At 42.7% G+C, this 19,093-nt stretch overlaps 3 protein-coding genes across 3 annotated transcripts; 2 read left to right on the top strand and 1 right to left on the bottom strand.

Annotated features, from left to right (window-relative positions):
• Positions 1 to 4: 4 nt before the first annotated feature.
• LOC129617259 (NADH-cytochrome b5 reductase 3-like) lies at positions 5 to 526 on the top strand (the record flags this gene model as incomplete). The annotated part of the gene is made up of 1 exon (XM_055532587.1): positions 5 to 526. A coding segment is annotated over one exon (522 nt), but the record flags the coding sequence as incomplete, so codon positions are not given.
• Positions 527 to 3,031: 2,505 nt separating this feature from the next.
• Positions 3,032 to 3,598, top strand: LOC129617257 (uncharacterized). The gene is made up of 3 exons (XM_055532584.1): positions 3,032 to 3,199; positions 3,264 to 3,390; positions 3,495 to 3,598. The coding sequence occupies exons 1-3, from the start codon at positions 3,032 to 3,034 to the stop codon at positions 3,596 to 3,598; spliced, it is 399 nt and encodes a 132-aa protein (XP_055388559.1).
• Positions 3,599 to 8,660: 5,062 nt separating this feature from the next.
• Positions 8,661 to 15,345, bottom strand: LOC129617258 (elongation factor 2-like). Its single transcript, XM_055532585.1, has 11 exons — positions 14,911 to 15,345; positions 14,473 to 14,863; positions 13,993 to 14,255; positions 12,973 to 13,698; positions 12,737 to 12,928; positions 12,554 to 12,667; positions 11,773 to 11,883; positions 10,076 to 11,414; positions 8,917 to 9,929; positions 8,733 to 8,852; positions 8,661 to 8,684 (listed from the first exon to the last, which is right to left on the bottom strand). The coding sequence occupies exons 1-11, from the start codon at positions 15,343 to 15,345 to the stop codon at positions 8,661 to 8,663; spliced, it is 4,728 nt and encodes a 1,575-aa protein (XP_055388560.1).
• Between the last annotated feature and the right edge of the window lie 3,748 nt (positions 15,346 to 19,093).

A 19,093-nucleotide genomic window follows, 5' to 3' on the forward strand; every position in this document is an offset into this window, starting at 1 on the left:
TCCTGATGGAGGAAAAATGTCTCAGTATTTGTCCCAACTGGCTATTGGTGATCTGATCGATGTCATGGGACCGATTGGATTGTTAACATATTATGGTGGCGGGCATTTCACGTATGGGAAAAGAGAATATCGAAAACGGAAAATAGGAATGATTGCTGGGGGGACTGGAATCACCCCAATGCTGCAAATACTCCGCCATATAACAAACAACCGAACAGATCACACAGAAGTTTGGTTGCTCTTCGCGAATAAGTCAGAAGATGATATTTTGGTTCGAGATACTCTTGAAGAAATCGTTTCTCATCATAGTGAACAATTTCATCTTTGGTACACAATCGATGAAGCGCCTCTAAAATGGAATTATTCAGTTGGATTCATCAATGAGGAAATGATACGAGAACACCTGCCACCACCAGGAGACGAGTCATTAGTATTGCTCTGTGGACCTCCACCAATGATCCAATTTGCATGCAAACCAAACCTTGCGAAAGTTGGTTGGCATGAAAATGACATTTTAGAATTTTAGTGATGCTACCGTGTCAATTACCTCTTGTTACTTTTCCCTGTCCCTACTGGTTCAAAAACTGAAACAGAACTGCGAGCCTCTAACGCAAAAATTGGATGAGAGGGCTGTTCCCGATTCTATTTTTGGTTGGGACTTTCTCCTATGCCCTCATTCCCAAAAGTGAAGGTTTTGAGGGCGCGATATCAGGTCCTTCAGGAAAATCGCTAGAGGACATAATCAAAATATTATGCGAGGATGGAAACCACTCCAAAATATGTACAGTGTTGAGGGCGTTGGCAACCTTGGTGTCAAATGGATACATGGGTCCGCAATGTGATTCTGATAGACCAAAAATCGACGCTGCGTGCCACGTTCCCTTTACCGACCCAAAGTGGCTCGTCATCTTGGGAATCATAAGGAAGCTCAAAGCCTCAGAGAAGGTTACTTTGTCACTTGGCGACGATAATCTAGAAATTCAGCAACTTTCTGCGAGTCCTGATTATTCAAAGTGTCCTTATTCATCAGACTCTGTTGAGTGTCTAAAAGTTAATTTAATTGGTGCAATTTGCCATTTGGCATGTTCAAGCCAAAATTGTAAAGGAAGAGAGATTGCCGCTAACGCAACAGAAGGTTGCCGAAATTCCGTTTTGTCTACGTGTAGCATAGAAAACTCCTTGATTTCGCAGCTATGTAACCAATATTCAGAGGGTTTGGATCCCTCCATTGTAGCTGGCTGCGAATATAAGTGGTATGAAAATGTTTTATCGCAACTTTGTTTGTTATGCTTCTTTTATTTTCTTTCAGCTATTCGGGACGTTCCAAAATTTTTGATACTTCATTCTATTCTTTGTTCTTCCTTTGGTTTTTTTTGTGACTACCGTGACTCCTTCTTTACCTGTTTCATCGGAGACACCATTACCTCCAATCTATAGGCGCAAATGTTCAAACTATTTCACGCTCTAGTAGCACGCGAATCAATTGTGAAATGCCTTCGATCAGGGCGCCAAGCATGGACCCTTCATCGCAGATAAATTTGACGCAATGCTACATGTCTTCATTGCTCGACTCTTCATTTGTTGATTCTCCAATACATTGTTGATGGCCAACGCTTCACTCACATTTTAATCAAATCTTCTCTTCATAATTAATTGCACATTTCTATCATTAATGGGGTGTACGTTTTCACTAGCTCCTTCAGAGGGACAAAATTTGTCTCCATTGGAAGACACTCCAAAATCACTCAGAGTTCGGAACCAATATGCCCTCAGTGTTGTAAGCAATAAACGGGCACATCCGAAGAGGTTTCAAAGAAACCAATTCAATACAGAAAACACAAGAATTGCTTCTGAAAGCGGAGTGGACAGTCTCTCTACTGATCACCATGGTTTTTTGAAAATCTGCAGTATTGATGAATCCAGACCAAGCTCCTTGCGAACTCTGCGCTCTGGTTTACTCGATGCTTCTGAAAGTGATGATGAGGGTTTTTCTAATGGTCGTCGTCTCTCAGATTTTTACGCTTTGGGACAATCGATTGGTCGTGGGTCTTTTGGGTGAGTCCCAAATGAGCGAATTTGCAACGAATCATCATCATCATACTTTATCAGTCAGTGATGCTCTTTTTTCTCGTCGCTCGTTGTAGTGAGATTCGTCTTTGCGTTGATCTGCGGACGCGAAAAGAGTTTGCTGTGAAAGTGATGAAAAAACATAATCCAACCCGCCAATCCTGTGAACCAGATCTTCAAGCGATGTTTTTTAACGAGATCACCATGCTGAAACAATTGGGTGAGTTGGTCCTCAAAATCAACCTCGCTTTTGGGAATCTCTATCTCGCTTTTGGGACAGACCATCCGAACGTGGTGTCGCTTGTGGATTCCTTTGAAGGGCCATCATCGCTCTATGCTGTGAGATTCCGAGAATTGGGACACAATTGGGACAGATTGAAATATCTTTTTTTGTAGGTGATGGAATTGTGTGATTCATGTGATTTATCTAGATTCATTATAAATCATATCAAAGAGCGTCGACATCGATTACCCAAGAAAATCGATAATTGTGAGAATGGTCTTGATTTAGCTCAACGGCCGTTGCCAGAAAGTGATCGACTCACAGAAAGCCAAATCATCGATATCGTTCGATCCATCATGATGACGATCAAATATCTTCATGATCTTCGAATCGTTCACCGCGACATCAAAGCGCAAAACTTTCTTTTCACCTCAAAACTCGCAACAGCGTCGCATCACTTTATACCTAATCTTCTATTGCGACCTGACTGCCTAACAACGAACTCAAGATTCTCATCAAAATCCCGATCCAACAGTAGCAACATGTCTTTTCTCTCAACAGAAGCAACAATCAATCAGGACCCCCTCACCAGTTACCGCCTTGTTTTGATCGATTTTGGGATGTCGGTTCATCTTCCCGAAAATGAATATCTTTCTGTTTGTTGTGGATCGCCTCACTATATTGCTCCTGAAATTATCAAGTATGTCGATCAATTCGATAATGGATTTTGATAATTCGATAATGGATTTTGATAATTCGATGACGGATTTCGATAATTCGATGATTAATTCCATTTCCAGGCGCCATTATGGTATCGAAGTTGATATTTGGGCTGCCGGTGTTATCGTGTACTTGCTCATCTACGGCGAATATCCCTTCAACGGTGTGCTCCGAGAAGACGAAATATTCGTAAGCGCCTTCGTAAGCTGCATCCGTCTTTAACTTGTTCAATAATCGCTCGATTCTCTTTTAGCCCAAGATTCAAGACAGCGATTTAGTTTTTCCCCCACGGCGCCACAACTCTCCATCCAACTTAGCTCTTGATTTCATGCGTCGTTGTTTGTGTAAGAATCCGAAAGAAAGGATAACAGCCGCTGAAGGTGAGTTCAGCTTCCAGACTCGAAGAAGTTAGAGAATCATCAAATGTCATCCATGTTACAAACTAAAGACGATTTGGGACACCTTCCTCTTTCTTCCATTGCAGCTCTTGAGCATCCCTGGCTCCGTGACAAAAATTCGAGTCTTTCCCAGGATGCTTATCCATTAATCGATGAAGAAATAATCTCTAAGATAAATCCAGATCTTTAGTTTTTCGATATTTCTTGAAGTGTTTTTGAATACGCTGAAAGAGTTTCGTCGGATCGGAGTTCGAACGAGTTCAGCTGCTCGCTGAGGAATACAAAGTGGAGTTGGAGTGCCAGACGATATGGATGGCGGGATCGTCTGACCAAACCATCAGAGCCCAGACAGTTGGAGTTATTGATCTTCCCCCACAAACAAAACCCTGATGATTTCAGAGATTGTCATGATAACTCTCTGATAACTTCACGAGAACGTTCACTATTTGACCCAGCGTGCAAAGTGTGGATGTTGTCTCGAATGCAGGCTGTGAAGCACAGATGGGATGTCGATGGGTGTCCAGTAAGTTACCGTGTTTAAACCCTGTCTTAAGTCAGAATTGCCCTGTAATCAAACTTTTCGTTGATTTCTGCTATTTATCTGATCGATTTATCGGATAGTTTCCTGTCTTCATTCATTTTCTCTGTATTTAAACACTTCTTTATCAATGTGTATCCGATTGAGAACATTACTCTGAAATGTAGTATTGTGGTATCATCTTATCTTTGTCACATGCATTTACATTTTGGTGCAAACAGCTTCCAAGAATTGTTATGACTTCTGAACCACCGACCTCTGTCATCCAGGTCTCAATTTCGTATATGATTATGAGGAGCAATCAATAGCCTCTTCCATTTAAGACGTCGCCGTTGCGTCACTCACTACCGAGTCAGAATCAGATGCGTCAAAGATCTGAGCAAAAAACTCCAAAAAATGGTTGAAAAAACTGAAGTATTCGAGAGACGCCATGATCTGAGGGAATGGTGAACTATGCCTCTGACTGACACACCTCAGACTGAATAATAAATGGTTACTGATTATATGAATCATAGTTGACTCCTTTGACGAATCTCCCAGAGAAGCGCACCCTGTTGCTCCTAGATGCATCAAAGTGCCTTCCAAGACACTGCAACACACAAAGAGAGAGAACGCGTTTGGAAGCTCATTTGCAATCCGTTAGTTCGCAGAATTCAATACTTCCACTAAAAAAGAGCCCCGCAAGGGTCACATCAAGAAAATGAGTCATGAAATAACTACAGAAAAAACTGTCTGGGCTACGCGAATTGTCAAATGACCTCATTTATGCAATGCTCACAGCTGCTGGAGCTTCTTCTTCCTCTGCTTTTTTATTAGACCTCAAATAAAAGGCAATAAGACAGACGGAAACTTCAAGGAGAAAGACGGTGGAACTCATGCTCATGGGACCATAGATTAGAGAAGTCTTCACCATCGGCGCATAAGCGAGCCCCACGAGTCCGCCAAGAAACAACGCCATCCCAGTCAATTTTCCCTGAGACCATGCAATGTGACACTGAGGGTAGACGAACGCTGGGAAGATATAAAACTGCCAAATGGGGGAATGATAAGACGAATGACATGAAGGTGGCTTACTTGAGTGAATGCACAGCTGAAGAAGACTAAGCCGAGAATGGCTGGGATATACAGCGACAAGACTTGAAGCAATGTCAACAAGGCCGTTAGCATGCCAGAAGCAGCGACAGCGATGAACATCAGCCTGACGCTGTAATCCGCAAGAAATCCAATGAAAGGAGACAAAATGAAGGCGAAGACAAGAACATGGTTAGTAACGCCGTCTGTATCGATGTACATCAAATAGAAAGACAAATAGTTGAAGGATAGCACTGATCGCCACAACGCAGAATAGCAAATATGAAGATGTCAAAACCTGTTTTAGGAGCCCTTCAGTTTGGTTGAACATGCTGATGCGAGGTCGCTGGTGAATTGTCTCACGATATGTTGGCAGTAAAGTGTTTTCTGTATTCAAATTTTTTCCCCGCGGAAGTCTTGGGTATGATTGAAACGGAACTAAAAATATTGCTGCGATGAAACAAACTCCTGTGGCCACGGCATACGTGATTGAAATTTGCTGGAGCGTTATTGCTGTTTGTATAGGGCCCGAAATAAGATCGGAGCAAAGCGGGGAGACAACGCTCTGAAAATCATTCAACAGGTTTGAAATTCATATCATTGAATGAATACCGTGCAGCTTCTAAGATTGAAATCGCCGTAGCTGTCCGTGTAGGAAAGAGATTTGCGACGGAAACGATTCCAAAGAACGCTGGTTCGATTCCAGCGGCCCAAAAAAGCATCCCCATAGCCCTCAAATGTTGGACCAGATACGGATATGATTACCCATCCAGCGACTTGCAAACCAATTCTGAAAAGATAGAAACTATAGCGATTCGAGATAAACCGGAAGTCTCGCATCCGAATAGCGCCGTGATCTTGCCTCCAAGCAAATCTACGAATGAGACAAAATGAGAGAAAAGGATAAACAGGTACGCGAACCAAGAAGGAGCCCTCCTACGAGAGCGAAGAAGGGTTGGGTCGCAAGACATTCTCGCGGAAGACTTGAGATTGCGACTAGGTATTCAGCGCAAAATGTCCCGGGAGGGCAATAACTGACACTGGACATAGAGATTGGGTTGCAACCAGAGAAGGGGGGGGGACTCACATGAACAAGTGATCTATGCTATGAAGAAATACTGAGGAAAACAAGGAGGTGATCACCAAACAAATAAATTTTCTTACCGGGGTCCGGTGAGTAAAGCAACCAAAAAAAGACACGCGAGAAAGGTGTAGCGATACCATCCTGGAAGATCTCAGAAGTATTCATCCTTGCGACTTTCCATTTTTGAGAAATGTGCGTAAAGAATGATACATGTCCATTTGATTGCCGCATGCATGGGGCAATCAATCAGGTCTGCATGCGGCAATCAGGTCCTTAACTGATGAATGTTATTCTCCAGTTCATTTCCAGTGAAGCACCATCAAAAAAAGAAAGACTTCAGCAATCAAAGTCAAACAATACGATGTTCGCTCTCTCACTCAATGCTGTAAAATTTCAGAATGATGGGCATTGGGACAGAATGATTGCATTGGGACAGAATGATTGCATTGGGACAGAATTATGGGGTTCATCCAACTCGAATATCGATCAGTAGAATCAACATGCCCCATAATACTGATCCCTTGCGACTTTGTGAAAAGAGAAATCCGACTTATCGAAAATCAGTCATACAACGGAATATCATGCAATGATAAACCGTATCTTGAATGGGAAAGCATCATCTTTAATCGTGTACCACATCTTTGCTTTTTCTGCTGGTTCCGATCAATTTCGCTCTGATGAAAAGTCTTTCACTTTTGAATGGTGCTTCACTGGAGATCCATGAAAGAATGGCATTCATCGAAACATGGGCAATCAAACGGACATGTATCATTCTTTAGGCACATTGCTCAAAAATGGAAAGTCGCAAGGATGAATACTTCTATGATCTTCCAGGATGGTATCGCTACAGCTTGAACAGGTTTTTCTCTTGACTATTATAGATCCATCGGTGCAAGAAATGTGATAAAACCAAGTTAGGAATATGCATGCCTCATTGTTTAATGACCTACCGTGAATAAAAAAACAGAGGAAGAAAGAACAAAGTTGTTTGTCCTTTCGTCAACACTAACGGCACATTTGCTCGTGGGTTTTCATCATGCTTTTAAGCTTCACATTTTTCCAGAGGGATGGCAGAACCTGAAACGACTAGTTGTTGTTGAGTTGGTTTTTCTACACGGGGAACCATTAAACAGAAGTTTTCGAATTTATAAAATAACGATAAAAAGAGATTGTCCACAGTCACCCTCTTAAAATTCCGCCGTTCAACTCATTCTATTCGTTCTGTCTTCTAGTCACTAAACTTTAATGTTGCCGATTGTTGACGTGAACATTAGAACAAGGGAACGGTGGATTTGGAGGGAGGGCTCGATGGAGTAGGCAGCTAACGCCGGTTCTCTTCTTTTCTTGATTTACACGAAAACGAAACAAAACATACAGCTTACCAACAATCAAAATGGAGATGCCCCCGACACAGTCGATGTTAAGTCCTGGGACCAGCTGGTGTTGTTACTCGGCAATGCACTGTTGCTACTCCATAATCCACTCACTGCATAATGCATTGTTGTTACATAATTCACTGTTTTCACTCAATAAGAGGTCTGTGATGTCTTTATGTGTTCTGGGCCGCACGGGACGATGCTACTGACGATATGCTGAAAGTGACTTGCTCTCTTGGTATCAAGACGTTTTATAGACCCAATGGTGCAGAAGAATAAAAGAAAGGATGACCCCACAAACAATCATAGCGTTTTCCAATGTAGGGTTGTCGTCACTCAATGTGTTATTGTCACTCCATGTGCCGTTGTCACTCAATATTCTGTTCGTGAAGCCGTTGTTCGAGGACTCATAGACACTGCTGGCGACTGTTGTCCTCGCTTCTGCTGAAAGTGACATACTCTGTTGGTTGTCATGATGTTCAGTAAAATCGTGAGGATTGTTTGCAATCCATGGAGACGATAGGAGACTCAGCGGAGTGGAGGACGTCTTGAGGATTGTCTTGTTTCGCTGAGTCTTGGGTTCGTCGGGAAATTGTTACTAGCTGATTGGATTCATTTGGCACAAGTTTTAAAGTCGTTGTTCTATGTGGGTTGAATATGAGACGAAAGGAAGATACATGCAGGGAAAAAGTGACATAAACATCTCTTAACTATCTCAAACAGCCTGGGACGCGAAGAAGGAGATTTCTCGTCATGCGCATGAATAGTTGATAGAATTCGTGTGGGTAGCGTGAGGGATCCGTGAGTAGGGCATGACTGTTGAATGATTCTTAATTGATCTGGATGAAACAAATTGACATCCTTAGAATCGAACAAATCAATTCAAGAAGATAAAGTGATTCATCATTCCATCATCATGGGAATATCATCACTATTATAGATCCATCAGTGTAACAAATGTGATAAAACCAAGTTGAGGAATATATGGAAGACATGAGGAAGTGAACAAGAACAAGAGGGACAAGAAGCTGTTTGTCCATCGTCAACACTAACAGCACATTTCCTCGTGGGTTTTCATCCTTCACTTATTTAAAGCTTGTTGCTCGAACACCAAAAAAAAGTGGACACGAAAAAATAGATCTGGGAACAAATTCACGTATTCAGCAACACACTATTAGAAAATTCAAAGTTTATCCAAGTAAGAATCCTAACAAAAAGAAGAGAATTAATCATCAAGGACCGCAAATTTACTCACAAGGGTTGGGAGATCCTCCTTGAGATTTTTTCGCTTTCGAATGTTTTTAACAAGTTCTTCAAGTTTTGATCCTCTCTCTAGTGGATCGCCGTTCACAAGAGCCCAATGATCAAATACACACTAAGGAATGGAGTGAGTCAGCCAGCTCGACAAATAATGAACTAATAGGTGGCTTCAAACGTACTTGTGGAAATGCTTGGCCTGAAGTCGCGGCACGAAGGGCGGTAGTGAATCCAAAAGATTCAGCGACAGGCAAATGCGCTTGAATTTGAATGAGAGGCGTTCCAGGTCGTTGTTCTTCAGTGATGACTTGCCCACGCCGCTGGTTCAGCGTGCTATAAATCCCCCCAACAGCATCTTGTGGACACGTAATATCGACGAGGAAAATCGGTTCTTGGAGTCGCGGCTGTGCTGTCAGTGAGCATGCGTACAAACATCGGCGACACGTCGGCATAATTTGTCCTGCCCCGCGATGAATAGCGTCCGTGTGAAGAGTCACATCATGCAGATTGAATCGAATTCCTCGCATATTTTCTTCGCACAAAACGCCATCCTTCGACGCCCATTGGAATGCAGAATTGCAGTGGTCCTTGATTTCACTGAGATATTGAACTCCTTGTGTCACATCGACCAGGCAGTTGGGTCCAGTTGTTTCAGGACCAAAACACCATATTTTGTATGCATGGTTCTTGTCCCAATTGAATTTTTCAGCGAGAAGATTTGCTCGTTCCTTTGCTTCATCGCGTGGACCCATTTTGCCAGATTCGATCATTGTTGTCAGAATGTCGTCAAGAGGTTCCGCCGTCATGTAAAGACGGTTGTGCTTATTCGGAGATTTCGAGAGACAGACTTGAGATGATGTCCCAAGAACAGATTCCCGATACGACACAATTGGGTCAGAGGTGATAAACTCGATTTGCGCATATTCGTCTTTGAGATCTTTTAAACAAATCTCAACGTGAAGCTCCCCGCAGCCAGCAATGATATGCTCGCCTGACTCTTCGGTAGAGCAGACAACCAATGGATCTGATTTTGCAAGCTTTTTGAGACCATCAACAAGTTTTGGCAATTCTTTTTGATCTTTTGGCGTGACTGCAACGCGGACAACTGGCGATACCGAATATTTCATATTAGCAATATTATGCGCATCTTCAAATGTAGTGATTGTCCCAGATTTGAGAAGATATTGATCCACCCCTAACAAAGAATAAAGACAACTACAATGATATAGAAGGGCCAATACAACGATATATAAATATACAGATAGAATGACATATAAAGATAAATGGAATGATCGAATGATACATAAACACATAGAAGCACCTCAGTATTAGGAAACTCACCCACAAGACCGACTGTGTTGCCGCAAGGGACATCGTTAACCTTCTCAACGTAGCGTCCCATCATCAATACAGTTCGTTGCACATTCTTAATGTTCAAATCGTCCTTGCTTCCAGGTTTGTAATGCGGCCCTTGAATGCGGACTTTCTGTCCGGTTGAAACAACTCCGGAAAACACGCGACCGAACGCATAGAATCTGCCCTTGTCCGACGTGGGAACCATTTTCGAAATGTACATCATCAGAGGACCGTTTGGATCACAATTTCGGATTCCATTCGCCGCCGCATCATCCATCGGGCCTTCATACAAATTCTCCACGCGGTATTTTTGCGCAACAATTGGTGACGGAAGATGGGTCACGATCATTTCAAGGAGTGTATCACCCGCGTTCAGCCAGAGTTGCATCACACGTTTCAAAAGGTGCTTTCCCGTCAAATTTCTGTCATCGCCTTTCAGTTCAATCCCAATAGCAGTAAGGATTTTCTCGTATCCTGGTTTGTCCTCATTCATAATCTGAGTGAAGAGAGAGCAGATGGGATCCATAATAAACTGACAAAATGCGCGATTCGAATCCTCTCCCTTTGTTTTTGCAAATGTTTTTTTCTTCGCATTATAGAAACTGTCCCCCCAAAGACGTTGCATCAGTTTGGTTTTCTCAACACCAAGCTTCTTCGCATACATTCGAGCGAACTTCTCAACAGTGAAAGCCCATCCGTGAAGACCCGATCCGAATGACACTGTTCCCCTCTCTGGATATACTTGGACGTCTCCCATAAGGGCGTCGTTGTATGTTGCGATAATTACATTTACGTTTTCGATAGTTCGACTAAATGTTTGGTAAATTGATTCAGAGTCCATCATCAATTCAAGAAGAGCGCGATCGACTTTATTGACATGAAGGACTGGTTTGATCCGCTCCTGAAGAGCTTGGCGTAGAACAGTCTCGGTCTGAACGCAAACTCCTTCAACGGTGTCGACAACAACAAGAGCACCATCCGTGACGCGCAGTGCAGCAGTGACCTCGGAAGAGAAATCGACATGTCCAGGCGAGTCAATGAGGTTGATCAGAAACGGCTGTTTTCCCTTGCCGTCTTCTAAATCATGTTCAAAATAAAGCGAAATCCCTGTCGACTTGATCGTAATGCACCGCTCTTGTTCATCAGCACGCGTGTCAGTGAAACGAGCATCACCGGCGGCTTTGGCAGCAATGATCCCAGCTTTAGAGACCAGCGAATCTGTCAATGTGGACTTTCCATGATCAACATGCGCGATAACAGACATGTTTCGAATGTTGGATGAATTGCCCATAATGCTGCGGACTTCATCGATAGTAAAATTGACCTAAAAAAAATGAAAGAATCTCAGAACCAAAAATGATGAAGAAAAAAAAACTAAGGAAAATTAACATGCAAGAAAACAGCACAACTCACCATTTTCGCTGAAACACTCCGAGTTCAAGCAGTGAGACTGTCCCAACTGGTGAGAACAGGACCCGAACGAAAACGGAAAAATTGTTTGCAGAATAAAAAAAATCTAGTCCCTCCTTTTCGAGTTTTGTTTTCTTGCAACAACATCTGCATATTTGGCACGTTCAGACTCCACCGCGTAATCGTCAAGAGCCCGTGTGAAAACTTCGAGCATAGCAAGCTGAAGGGTGTAAAGTAATTTGAATTTGTCCCTATTAAAGAGTATTACTCACTGTCTTTCTGGTGTGGAGCATTGCTTTACCAGAGAGCCTTGCCACCCTATAGCCCAAACGTTTCAGGTGTCTTTCTCTCATGACGATACCCACAGGGGCTCTTTGCATTATCTGAAACGTACAAACTGATAAAATTCATCGGATGGTATTTCTTCCAACTCGTCAGTTGATAGCACGACCATTTCAAGAGCGGCGAAGCTCACCACTTCTACTATCAACTTATGAGACTGGTCCACGAATGAAACCGTATAGGGCCCAACGACGACATCAGGCGACAATTGGACTCGATGTGATTCAGGTAATTCGCTCTGAAGGATCAAGACTTGTTTTTTCAACCTCCAATCCACCTTCACTGATAGGGCTGGAAAAAAGAAGGGAGGATCCCATTCACTCTACTGAGGATCCCACCGTAGCTGTCGATCGAACGTCTTAGAGCCTCTGGGATGGAAATCACTCTCAAACCATCAAATTCATTCTCAATCGAGACCAAGATTTCACTGAGCATCGCAAGGTGTTCGTTTGGAGGTCTGCAAAACCATGAAAGGAGACAGAGTGAGTGACGTGCCAGACGAACAATTTCAACCCTCACTGAGACGGAGCTTTTGAGACATAGTAACGCATAAGACTTTCCAAGAGTGTTTTCTGGTCTGAAGCAACGCAGAACATCCTCACAAATTTGTCAAAACTCGATTTGTTATCATCATCAACAAGAGGAGCTTCCAGTTCAGGACTACTGAAACCTACCTTGGCGCTCGTAATGACAGATAGAGTAGATCAAAACGATTGCTTCATCCAAGGACATCTCATCGACAGAACGCCGAGCAAGGAAAGTGTTGATAAAGGGCTCAACATCTGAAGCTTGTGTCGATCCAATTTGCATCGTCCCCATGATGATCTGAACATGAAAGATGTAAAAGTGATCAAGTTGGAATTTTTGCTTCTAGGAATACAAACAAGAATTTACTTTTATGAGTTGATCGTTGTTGAGCTTTTCAACTTTCCGTTTGATCAAATCCATAATGTTCGAGATCAAACGCGGATTCAAATAGCGTAGCTGACACATAATAAAGTAGCCCTCAACGAGCTCATTCTCGCTGAATAATTCTGGATGTTTTGAAACCATGTTTCTCAACTTCAAGTATAAAGGACGATTGACCTAAAGACAAAATAGAGGAGAAAGATGGAAAGTGTTCAGCTCACCATACTCGTCTCAAAATCTAATCGTAGTGTATCAATGACATCCTCATTCGAATACTGGTCGATTTCGTTTGTTAATTTATCGGAGAGTGGGTTACAAAGGGCCCAGTCTCGCAGCTCCAAAGTATTCAGAGTCCGAAGCATCATTCGCGTTGCTTGAAGTCCCAAATTGGGAGTAATTTTGGGAATCGCTTCTCTGAGATAACGGGGAAAAGATAAATCGGCAACTCCTGTTTGAGTGATCCAAAAGCAGAATGTGACTGTTTGATCGGGAGACAGTTTGAGCTCATTGTGAAAGAGGCGACGAAGAATTTCGTCTATGAGGTCTGCGATCTTAGGCGATGTCGATGGGACACGTGCCTTCAATGTTGCTAAAGACTTAAGAAGCGCAATTGTTTCAGACGCACTAAGTCCTTCAGTCGACTTCTTTAGAGATTCCATCAGACGCTCGAAACTTGGATCTTCACCCATTTGTTGTAGCTGATGACGGGCCTCGGGTGCTTCTACCAGATTTCCCAACTCTGATGTGACTCGAAGAAGACCTCCGAAGTCCAACAAAGATCCATTTGCGTCCGTAAAATGAAACAATTGAGGGACGTTTCCAAATGTCGGGATGGATTTATCATTAGTTTTCTGGGGGGTATTTCCCGACCACAAACTACTGAAGAGGGTCCTCTTTGCTGAACCGAGCAGCGTTCGCGATGACGGTTTCAGTCTCAACATTCGAGTCTGAGGGACGGAAACGTTCTCCCAAAAGTACGTGGTCTGGCCTACATCGAATACTCAACAAAAAACTAGAAAAACGAAGAACTTTATCATCTTGATTGAAACAACCACGTTGAGCGACGGCATGATCAATGCTTGGCCTGTCCCATCGTTGCACCAGTGACAAGCCCATTCTTTGCCTCCCCGTCGAGAGGGTCAATCATTATTTCAATAAGAGCCGGTTCACGGCGCCGTATAGCGCTTTCGAATGCAGCCTGGGAATATCGCTACTCAATGTGCTGACAGGCGAATACATACCTCCAGATCTTGTAGAGTCGATACGCGCGTCCCAGTGCCTCCAACCGCAGCCATTACTGCTGCGTAGTTTGTTCCGTGGGACAATTGTGTTGGCAAGGGATCCCCACCAGGTGCTGACGAGGCTCCACTATAGACTCCACCATTATTAAACACGAATATGATTGCAGGTAGCGAATAACGCACTAACGTTTCCAACTCGCAAAGAGAAAATCCAATTGCTGAATCTCCTTCAATTCCAATAACAAAATGTTGCGGAGAAGGATCTAATCATTGAAAGACAGAGTATCCCAAAAGCGTTCCAAATATCCACTAGAGTTCCCAAATGTCGACTAGAGTGTCCCAAATGTCCACTAGAGCGTCCCAAATATCGACTAGAGTGCCCTCAATCTCGACTAGAGTGCCCTCAATCTCCACTAGAGTGTCCCAAATATACACTAGTGTGCCCCCAATCTCCACGATGTCCCATGAAGAGCGGCTCACCGGCTACGCTCGCCGCAACAGCATACGCAAGCCCCACTCCCATGGTGCCCCAAGTTCCAGCATCCAGACGACCTCGGGGTTGGAAAACAGGCAAAGCTACTCTGCTGATGTCCATGGTCTTCGAGCCTTCCGAAATAATGGTGATTGGTTTGTTGTCCATTTTGAGATTTTCGAGTTGTCGCTTGATAATTGAAAAAGCCTGCGAGTAGGAAAGTGTGTTAGGAGCGACAGGAATTGAGGGAGCTGATGAAGTCTGTCTCTTCGCTAGAGCGGATTTTGTAATTGATGAAATCCAAGCATCAGAAGTGGGATTTTTTAAAGGATTGGAATGAAGATGAATAAGAAATGAATTTAGGGTTGATCGAATATCGCCATGAACAAAAACATTAATCTGAAAGAAAATTTATCCAGATTAATATTTCTTGAACTTATTCGAACCTTGGGAGAACTTTCAATTGTTTCATCAAGATCAACACAGATGAATCGACAATCTGTTCTCCAACGTGGAGGTTCCCCGAAATGTAAAATCCAATTTAAACGACATCCAAGAAGGAGAACGACATCCGCCTCGCGTAAAGAACGACTACGATCCGACGAAACGGAGAGGGCGTGATCGTCGTCGAGCAGCCCTCGTCCCATCGGAGTCGGAAGAAATGGAATTCCTGATAATTCAACGAATTCGCGAAGTTCATTTTCGCAACACGAGATCGACGCGCCTTTTCCGACAACAATCAGGGGAGATTTAGCGTTGGCTATAAGTTCAAGCGCTAAAGTAATCTGGAACCATAAAACCCATAAACCACAATAAATTTCATAAATGAAACATAAATACGTCATCATCGATAAATGGGTTATCTTCGATAAATACGTCATCATTGATTAATACGTCATAACCGATAAATACGTCATCCTCGATAAATATGTCATAAATATGTCATCATTGATAAATACGTTCATCTTCGATAAATACGTCATCATTGATAAATACGTCATAACCGATAAATACGTCATCCTCGATAAATATGTCATCATTGATAAATACGTCATAACCGATAAATACGTCATCCTCGATAAATATGTCATCATTGATAAATACGTTCATCTTCGATAAATACGTCATCATTGATAAATACGTCATCATTGATAAATACGTCATAACCGATAAATACGTTCATCTTCGATAAATACGTCATCATTGATTAATACGTCATAACCGATAAATACGTCATCCTCGATAAATATGTCATCATTGATAAATACGTCATAACCGATAAATACGTCACCCTCGATAAATATGTCATCATTGATAAATACGTTCATCTTCGATAAATACGTCATCATTGATAAATACGTCATCATTGATAAATACGTTCATCTTCGATAAATACGTCATCATGGATAAATACGTCATTACCGATAAATACGTCATCCTCGATAAACATGTCATCATTGATAAATACGTCATAACCGATAAATACGTCATAACCGATAAATACGTCATCCTCGATAAACATGTCATCATTGATAAATACGTCATAACCGATAAATACGTCATCTTCGATAAATACGTCATCATTGATAAATACATCATCTTCGATAAATACGTCATCATTGATAAATTACGTCATTCTCGATAAATGTGTAATCATAAAACTGAAACACGTACTTTTGTTGCATCTATCCGGATTTCAGGTTTCATCTAAAGGAAGGAAACTTATGGGGATGAGGGAGCAATCGAACTTACCTTTGGAAATTCACAATCTAATTTCTGTTTGGCGACAATCCGATCGACCGACTGTTTCAATACATCTGTAGGAATGTCGACGTACACGCCCCCTGGAATCCCACTGACAATAATTGCACAGAATCAAAATGAAAAATCACGGCAACTCCAAGCGATCGAGAATAACACAGAAGAAACTGGACAATGATGGAATGCGATGAGACTCTTTGAATCATGAGGGAATTGATGAAATCAACTCGAGAGTCAAATTGATGGAATCAACATTCGTCGTACCTGACTGCTAACTTCATTGCTTTGAAGAGAGTGTCATGAACATCTTCAATGTTATCGATCCTGAATGATCCTTTGCATATCTGAGAATTTCCACTCAAAACTTTAATTTGATCCAACTCCTTCGAAACAAAGAATAAAGACATTAAAAATGACCTCATCTCTCACCTGAAATGAGCCCTTCTTGAGTTCATTTCGGTCAGCGGATCCAGAAATGAGAACGAAAGGCCACCGATTGATCGTAGCATGAGACACACCAGACAGGGCGTTAACAAAACCTGGACCCCCTGTCGTCAGCGCAATCCCTGGCAAGGACTTGGAAGCCGTTGTCAGGTAGGCGTAGCAGGATGCTGCATATGTAGCTGGAGCCTCAGAACGGTGAGAAATAAATTTGACTCCAATTGTTTGCAGTTCGAATGCAATCTGTGTGACGGGAATTCCGATTTCTCCAAAGACCACTTCAATGCCGAGAGTCTTCAAAGACTCAGCGAGAAATTGAGGACAAGTTAGAAAGGACGGTGTGGACATTGTGTTCCGAATAGATGACTAGTCAACGACAAATTCATCTGAACCTTTTCGATCAGTGTGCAAAATAAAAAGCATTTTCTTTCACTAGAGAGATTCCGCATTAATTTGTTCCGCCAAATTAATGGCTTCGCGCAGAATGCGGTTGCAGATACGGAACTCGTCGGATTGATCTTCAGGTCCTTTTGCAATACGAGGAGCAGAAGGGAATCCAATTGGTTCTGGTACGACGAATGGTTGGGACACAAAAGGATCCAACGAAGGAATTGTTGATGTAAAAAATGTTTCCATTGCAGTACAGAAGCGTTCCTGATACTCTGTTGGTGAAATAACGGTGGGAAGGACTCCCGTGACGATCGCCATTGTTGCAAGTTGTTTGCCAACCGTCTCGAACTGCTTGTCCCAAGTGTATGGTCTGAAAGTTATCACACGATGACGGAATTGATAATAAGACTTGCCTTAAAAAGTCGATGATCCCCGCATATATTTGTCTCTTTGTGAGATCGATTATCACCAGGATTGAATAATCGATAACGCCTAGACTCGCGAGAAACTCGGTGTCTCCATTTATCTTGAAAAAGATATTCTTTTATCGTTTGCAGGAATATTCCATCATTCATCATCACGGGGATATTAGGATTCCTACATACCGCGCGTTTGAGCCATCGTTCCTCCTCCCCTCCTAAAATCAATGGAAATCCCTTCGTCCATTCTCTGAAGTTCTGATCCCAAAGAACAATGTCCCTCTTGCTGGTTTCGAGTAGGACTGAATTGATGGGGGGCGTGTCCCAAATGAATTTCCGACTCATCGTTAAATTGTCTGTCATTGAATTGGGGTTTTAATGCCCGATTGGTGACTTCTGAATCTGAGGAGTCATTGAGAGCTTCATAGTCCTTCGGTATTGAAGATGGGCGAGATGTTTTGCATGAGGGACTTGGGCATACAATTGAATCCTTCTCATCACAATATCCAATTCCCAATCTACTTGGTGTTCTCCTAATATCTTTTGATGATCGGCTGTCAGTAATGGACTCGTTGGGAGAGGTACACTCAAATATCTTTGGCGTCCGACTCCCTTTAAATCAAAATTAATAATCGACGACTCTATTGATCGAGCTCCAAATGAAAGCAGGTGATGTCCCAAAGACGTCGTCCGGGATGGGGAAGTCGGGTCCTCTTCAGCCTTGTCGGCTTCCCCTGCTGGTTTCTTCTCAATCAGGGATGGCGCGATACGTCGGATCCCATCTGGTCGCGCTGCGACGTTGTATTTCAAGTTCTGCAAGACGACGATGTGTCGCGCCCATTTCGTCGAGCCCTTTCGGTATGAAACGGAGAACAAACCATATAACGGGGTAAGGAGCGTCGTCGCTGTTCCGGGCGGATCCGCCAGCAAGGGACGAATACACGTGCGTGAGTAGCGAGACAGAAGAGACTGTCCATTGGAAACAACCCATCGAAATTCTTGACGGTTGAGTTGCTTCATTATATAGCGTCTAAAGACAGGAGAGATGGAGGCTCTCTATTGGGACATCATACCCTCCCTATTGGGACATCATACCCTCCCTATTGGGACATCATACCCTCCCTATTGAGACATACCGATCGTAAGTTGTATAGAAGGACGCCTGCGACTTTCCCCCCGCGGTCTTCGATGGAATTGATCGCATTAGAGAACGTACGAAATTGAGATCATCGAGACAAAAAAAATGACGTAAAGCATGAAATTGCAAAGGATAAAGAACTCGAACGACAATTGATGTTCCATTTTCATCAAACTCAACATCGACATGATTCTTGAATGGATCTTCAATGATCTGAAAATAGATAATCGAAGATTTCTGAACCTAGAAGATATTGTGATTATTGTGATGACAAATATATTATCGACATATCTTCATCTATTCAATATATCGTCGACATATCGCCATCAAGAGTTGAGTAGTGAGATGCATACTTTCGCCAACAAGTTTAGTTCTTCTGAATTCCATTGGAGTTCTTCGGGCTTTTCTTCATTCTGAGGCGTTGAAGAATCTGTGTCTGTCTGATGACACCAAGAAGGAAGAGAGCATAAACATTTTCTC

Source organism: Condylostylus longicornis, unplaced genomic scaffold (assembly GCF_029603195.1).
Source record: "Condylostylus longicornis isolate FDR11 unplaced genomic scaffold, ASM2960319v2 ptg000465l, whole genome shotgun sequence".
Taxonomy (NCBI): Eukaryota; Metazoa; Arthropoda; class Insecta; order Diptera; family Dolichopodidae; genus Condylostylus; species Condylostylus longicornis.

Coding starts and splice junctions, on each gene's coding strand:
- LOC129617257 (XM_055532584.1), top strand. CDS start 3,032: ATGGATTTTGATAATTCGATGACGGATTTCGATAATTCGATGATTAAT. Junction 3,200..3,263: donor TCCGAGAAGACGAAATATTC/GTAAGCGCCTTC, acceptor ATTCTCTTTTAG/CCCAAGATTCAAGACAGCGA. Junction 3,391..3,494: donor AAGGATAACAGCCGCTGAAG/GTGAGTTCAGCT, acceptor CTTCCATTGCAG/CTCTTGAGCATCCCTGGCTC.
- LOC129617258 (XM_055532585.1), bottom strand. CDS start 15,345: ATGACGTATTTATCGAAGATAACCCATTTATCGATGATGACGTATTTA. Junction 14,256..14,472: donor TGTTGCGGCGAGCGTAGCCG/GTGAGCCGCTCT, acceptor TTCAATGATTAG/ATCCTTCTCCGCAACATTTT. Junction 8,685..8,732: donor AGGAGGATCTCCCAACCCTT/GTGAGTAAATTT, acceptor TCTTTTTGTTAG/GATTCTTACTTGGATAAACT.